Genomic DNA, 6689 nt, shown 5'->3' on the forward strand with positions numbered 1-6689 from the left:
GAGGCATAATGAGAGGCAGAGAAAGCGTATCTTGCAGCGTTTTATGCCCGCGGCGATCAATGGCGCGGACGAAAAACGCCGCGAAAATCGGCGTGCATGGAGAGGAAAATCTGCCTCAAACTTCCAAACGGAAATTTGAGGCAGAAATTCCAACTGCAAAATACTGTGTGAACATAGCCTAACAGTGCCCATTTGTTTAGACAAAAATGTGGGTGTGACTGATGGTGTAATGGTGTTTAGGACATTTTTCACATCCTTGCTCCATTTTCGATACCTTTATACAGGAGCCACAAAGAGTCAAGCGGACTTTAGATTATTAAAAGTTCTTACAGCGCAAACCCCTTCACTGCTAGAGATTCCTTGATACACTGCAAAGCAATGCATTTTAGACACTTCAAGCACTGAAGGGGTTGGAGGAGGGCGAGACACAAAATTATATCTGCAGTTCCCATGTTTTGGAAACCACAAAAAGTTGCTAATTTAGACAAAATCCAATGAAGAAAATAAAGCCAAAATAGAAGCGCTTTTGCAAGAGCCAAGTCTTACCTGAAATGTAAATTTCATCTAGTTTTTCAGCAACTTTCTGTGGTAAACCAGCATCAAGCAAAGTCTGCAAATGCTCTGTTGGGGCTACTGCAGCATAAGTATCCATGGACTCTTCTGTACCATTCCCATTAACATGTTCAGCGGCCATATCTCCAGATATCTGTACAAATGCAATAATCAGGGTCATTAATGGGAACTAATTCTGCATGCATAAGTATAGGGCACATTTCACTTTCATATGGTCACTAGCTCACAACTCCTCCTCAGACTCCCAAACTTGGCCGCTATTGAGAACTGTAAACTTTATTGAAAAAGCACACACTGCAAATTCACACAAATAGGCCGTTTCCAGACATCAGCGCTGAAGCCGCCCTGGCATTACTACATGTATGCCACTGGAAATTAACAGAATCCCGCCCGCACAGCTCTACTGTCCATACACACAGGGAACAAAGCGACTCTTCCTATTCTCCACCCACAGGACGACACTAGGCCGGGCCCGGAGCCTGCAATAAACACGTGCTCTCATTCACCAGCAGCGGCGGCAGGAGGAGGCCGCCCAGCCGCTCACACAACGCCAGCCTCTCCAGGCGACAATGCCACATATAAAGCAAAATAGGTGCCCCAAGACAGTGGGCGGCTGCTGCCCCTGCTCTCCGGTACAGAGGGGGTGCCCTGTGTCTCCCGGGGCCTAGCGTTTGGAAGGGTGCGGGGTCAGAACTCGCGTAGCGTTCTCCACGTTGTCTGCTACCACGGGATATTCCAGGGAGCAGCTGCCCTGTGGTACCGGATGACCGCCGAACAGCGCATTCAGCAGAATTGCAGGACCCGCCATGCTTTCTACATGCAGGCCAGTGATTCTATACACATTCATTGTCATAACTATAGGAAAGCACAAAAGCCCCGCGTCCAGGGCGCTGCATTGTACACAACGCAAACACCAATCTTTACACTTTGCACACTGAACATGCCGCCAACGTGCTCCTGATGGAATCCATTTTCCAGAGTTGCCGGCTCCGGCCGCAAAACGAGCCTGACAGGGACCTGTATGCAGCACGGGCAGCTTACCTGTCCCGATCCGGGCGGGTACTGGCTGTGTCCGGGCTGCCTACTCTATTCTTGGTTGTCAGGGTGTCGGACGAGCGCGCCCCTCGTGTGGTTGCAGCAGCTCCTTGTCCGGTGGAGTGTGGCTGTTGTAAAATGGCGGCCGAGAGAGCCGAGCTCACGCCGCTGGCAGCCAGTCCCACCCCTCCTTCGTGCTTGCGCACTCACAACGAGACCGCGCGTTGCTTAGCCAAACGCTGCCATTCATCTCCGGGGTTTCATGATCTACCCCTGCCTGCTCTACTGGCCCTCCTATACCGGGGAGGGGCCGTGAGATAACCCTGCGAAGCCGAGAAAGAAACCCCGGTGATGCAGCATCTACTCCACGGCCTGGGCGCGTACATGCTCCGTGGCAGAACTGCTGGCCGGGTGAGAGGCCAGAGTTAGCCAGGTGGTGAACATACCGCTCACTCTACAGCCAATTCTATCCTTCTGTTACACAATACTGCTTTACCGCTTTTTTTTTTTCTTCTCCAAAATACGTCCAATAGGTTGGTTAACACTCGAGGTTAGGTTCTAGTAATATGAATTTGTTTCATAAAATTTTAGGATCAAGGGTCGACAGGAGTCTGTCCCCACCACCACCACCACCATAGGTTGCAGGCACCCTGCCTGTTGCTGCATGGTTTCATCCCTTGGAGCAATGCCTGTAGGGCAGGATGCCACGTTTTATTCGCATGGATTTCATATTTATCTGAGGGGGGAAAACCCCGTATGCAGTCGGAAGTATACAGAGGTAGGGCTTATGGGTTTGTGTGGGTGCTTTATTATAAATCTGTACTATGCTATGTGTGAATTCTTAGGGCTCATTCAGATGAGCGTAATACTTGTCCGTGTGCTGTGCGTTGAAATAACGCACCGCACACGGACCCATTGATTTCACTGGGGCCATTCAGACATGCGTGAGTTTTCGTGCAGCGTGTGTCCGTTGAGTGAAATTCACTGCATGTCCCATATTGGTGCGTTTTTTTTTTTACACACCTAGTCGTCTATTAACGTCTATGGGTGTGGCAAATCCACGGACGACATCTGTGTGCTGTTCGTGTTTTACGCATCAGTTACAAAGAAATGCAGAGAAATAATAAAAAAAAAAGTGCTTACACCGACGTGAAGAACACTGATGGCACACGGACATGAAATGTAGGAAAAAAAGGTTGCATTTTTTACGCGCGCAAATCGAACACGCTCGTCTGAATGTAGCCGTAGGCCCTGTTCACACAGTTTTTTTGCAGGCAGAAAAATCTGCCTCAAAATTCCATCTGGAAATTTCCATCAATGGACAAGAAATGTAGAAAAAACATGCGCTTTTATTTTAACCTACGCAAATCGGACAAGCTCGTCTAAATGTAGCCTTAGACGGATCCCGAATACGCAGTCACAGTATTTCCATAGCGGTGAAGGCATGCAAAGTACGCATTGCAATTTTTCTTTTTAACAATTGCAGTATATCTGACCCGAGTTTACTGAAGTCAATGCTTGATCCATGAAACGGAACCTCGCTCGAAACTAAATGGCCACACTACGGTTCCATTTTAGTGACCATATTACGAGCCAAAATGCACATGCTCTTTTCAAATCAAATTTAAGCATTATATCACATGTTCACATTTGAAGAGTGCCACTATATACTAGTCCTTCTCAATGAATTACAATATCATCAACATTTACTTTATTTCAGTAATTTAATTCAAATAGTAAAACTCATGTAGATTCATTACTCAGAGTGATCTATTGGCAGCCATTTTTTTTTTCTTTTAAAGAGGCTCTGTCACCAGATTTTGCAACCCCTATCTGCTATTGCAGCAGATCGGCGCTGCAATGTAGATTACAGTAACGTTTTTATTTTTAAAAAACGAGCATTTTTGGCCAAGTTATGACCATTTTTGTAGTTATGCAAATGAGGCTTGCAAAAGTCCAAGTGGATGTGTTTAAAAGTAAAAGTCCAAGTGGGCGTGTATTATGTGCGTACATCGGGGCGTGTTTACTACTCGGGGCGATGTAGCTACTTACCTGCAAACGCTGATGCTGCTGCAGAATCAACTGTAGCCTCTGGTGCCGGTGTCCTCGCTCGTCCGACACGATGCAGGACCTGTGAGTGACGACACAGCGTGATCTCTCGAGAACACGCTGTCTGCACTGCCAGAAGCTGGGCGTTGTGAAGAGAAGTGGATGATACTTCTCATCAGAACGCCCAGCTAGTAAAAGTATTAAAAACGCCCCGATGTACGCACATAATACACGCCCACTTGGACTTTTACTTTTAAACACACCCACTTGGACTTTTGCAAGCCTCATTTGCATAACTACAAAAATGGTCATAACTTGGCCAAAAATGCTCGTTTTTTAAAAATAAAAACGTTACTGTAATCTACATTGCAGCGCCGATCTGCTGCAATAGCAGATAGGGGCTGCAAAATCTGGTGACAGAGCCTCTTTAATGTTGATGATTATGGTAACAGTTAATGAAAACCCCAAATTTAGTGTCTCAGAAAATTAGAATATTGGTTAAAAGTTCAAGATTGTAGACTCATGGTGTCACACTCGAATCAGCTAATCAACACAAAACACATGTAAAGGTTTCCTAAGCCTTTAACCCCTTCCCACTTTTGACCTTCCTGATAGAGCCTCATTTTTCAAATCTGACGTGTCACTTTATGTGGTAATAACTTCGGAATGCTTTTACCTATCCAAGCGATTCTGAGATTTTCTCGTCACACATTGGACTTTAAGTTACTGGCAAAATTTGCTCGATATGTTCAGTATTTAATTGTAAAAAACACCAACATTTAGCGAAAAATTGCAAAAATTTGCATTTTTCTCAATTTAAATGTATCTGCTTGTAAGACAGGCAGTTATACCACACAAAATTGTTGCTAATTAACATCACCCATATGTCTACTTTAGATTGGCATAGTTTTTTGAACATCCTTTTATTTTTCTAGGACGTTACAAGGCTTTGAACTTTACCAGCAATTTCTCACATTTTCAAGAAAATTTCAAAAGGCTGTTTTTACAGGGGCCAGTTCACTTGTGAAGTGGCTTTGAGGGCCTTATATATTAGAAATCCCCAAAAAGTCACCCCATTTTAAAAACTTCACCACTCAAAGAAAATGAAGGTTTAGCAAATTTTTTTTCATTTCCACAAGGACTGAAGGAGAAAAAGCACAGTAAAAGTTGTAAAGCAATTTCTCCCGAGTAAAACAATACCCCACATGTGGTAATAAACGGCTGTTTGGATACACGACAGGGCTTAGAAGGGATGGAGCGCTATTTGGCTTTTGGAGCTCAAATTTAGCAAGAATGGTTTGCGGAGGCCATGTCACATTTACAAAGCCCCTGAGGGGACAAAACAGTGGAAACCCCCCACAAGTGAAAATTTTGGAAACTACACCCATTGAAATTATCTAGGGGTATAGTGAGAGTTTTGACCCCACAGTTTTTTTGCAGAAATTATTGGAAGTAGGCCCTAAAAATAAAAATCTACATTTTTTCAAATAAAATGTAGGTTTAGCTAATTTTTTCTCATTTCCACAAGGACTGAAGGAGAAAAAGCACTGCAAAATTTGTAAAGCAATTTCTCCCGAGTAAAACAATATCCCACATGTGGTCATAAACGGCTGTTTGGACACACGGCAGGGCTTCGAAGGAAAAGAGCGCTATTTGGCTTTTGGAGATCACATTGAGCAGGAATGGTTTGCGGCGGCCAGGTCACATTTGCAAAGCCCCTTAGGGGAGAAAACAATGAAAACGCCCAAAAAGTGACTCCATTTAGGAAACTACACCTCTTGAGGAATTCATCTAGGGGCGTAGTGAGCATTTTGACCCCACAGATGTTTCATAGAATTTATTAGAATTGGGCAGTGAAAATAAAAGCAATCCTTTTTCTTCAATAAGACGTAGCTTTTGCGCAAAATTGTTCATTTTCTCAACAAATAAAGGAAAAAAAAGAACCCAACATTTGTAAAGCAACTGAACAGCGTGATCTCGTGTGACGTCACTTCCGCCCACAGCCCGCGATTTGCGGGCGGCTCGCGGGTGACACTCTGCTGCCAGCCGACCCAAAAATCACGGCAGTGCACATGGCTACGGTCGTGTGCATGAGACCTTAAAGAGGCTCTGTCACCAGATTTTTCAACCCCTATCTGCTATTGCAGCAGATAGGCGCTGCAATGTAGATTACAGTAACGTTGTTATTTTTAAAAAACGAGCATTTTTGGCCAAGTTATGACCATTTTTGTATTTATGCAAATGAGGCTTGCAAAAGTCCAAGTGGGCGTGTATTATGTGTGTACATCGGGGCGTTTTTACTACTTTTACTAGCTGGGTGTTCTGACGAGAAGTATCATCCACTTCTCTTCAGAACGCCCAGCTTCTGGCAGTGCAGACACAGAGCGTGTTCTCGAGAGATCACGCTGTGACGTCACTCACAGGTCCTGCATCGTGTCGGCCACATCGGCACCAGAGGCTACAGTTGATTCTGCAGCAGCATCGGCGTTTGTAGGTAAGTACTTACGATGCAGGACCTGTGAGTGACGACACAGCGTGATCTCTCGAGAACATGGCTGTGTCTGCACTGCCAGAAGCTGGGCGTTCTGAAGAGAAGTGGATGATACTTCTCGTCAGAACGCCCAGCTAGTAAAAGTAGTAAAAACGCCCCGATGTACCCACATAATACACGCCCACTTGGACTTTTGCAAGCCTCATTTGCATAAATACAAAAATGCTCATAACTTGGCCAAAAATGCTCGTTTTTTAAAAATAAAAACGTTACTGTAATCTACATTGCAGCGCCTATCTGCTGCAATAGCAGATAGGGGTTGCAAAATCTGGTGACAGAGCCTCTTTAAACTTGAATCGTGAATGGTGACTTTATTGAGGTGAACAAGGCATGTACTTCCTGATATTCAGCTGAATCCTTTTGTGGCTTTCTGGATGAATCGCACGTGTTCACTTTTGAAATCCAGTGTATTTTTCGCCACAGAAGTAGTTACGTGTGGCAGTTGCTGTGGTTCTTAGCCATTGTGCACTGTAAAAGGTGA

General features: G+C 44.7%; 1 protein-coding gene across 10 annotated transcripts in view; it reads right to left on the reverse strand.

Moving 5' to 3' along the window:
• SYNCRIP (synaptotagmin binding cytoplasmic RNA interacting protein) overlaps nucleotides 1–1840 on the reverse strand; it is a 56717-nt gene extending 54877 nt beyond the window's left edge. For 6 of the 10 annotated variants that reach the window (XR_012883174.1, XM_075862114.1, XM_075862113.1 and 3 more), the window contains exons 1-2: nucleotides 1615–1840; nucleotides 547–706 (exon numbers count right to left, since the gene is read on the reverse strand). Coding sequence is in view for 7 of the 10 variants with exons in the window: in XM_075862114.1 (XP_075718229.1) it covers nucleotides 547–694 (148 nt within the window). In the remaining 3 variants the exon portion in view is untranslated. The remainder of the gene's footprint in view (nucleotides 1–546; nucleotides 707–1614) is intronic. The other 4 variants (XR_012883175.1, XM_075862116.1, XM_075862115.1 and 1 more) reach the window with 3 other exon arrangements.
• Between the last annotated feature and the right edge of the window lie 4849 nt (nucleotides 1841–6689).

This window comes from Rhinoderma darwinii, chromosome 4, assembly GCF_050947455.1.
Source record: "Rhinoderma darwinii isolate aRhiDar2 chromosome 4, aRhiDar2.hap1, whole genome shotgun sequence".
NCBI classification, from domain to species: domain Eukaryota; kingdom Metazoa; phylum Chordata; class Amphibia; order Anura; family Rhinodermatidae; genus Rhinoderma; species Rhinoderma darwinii.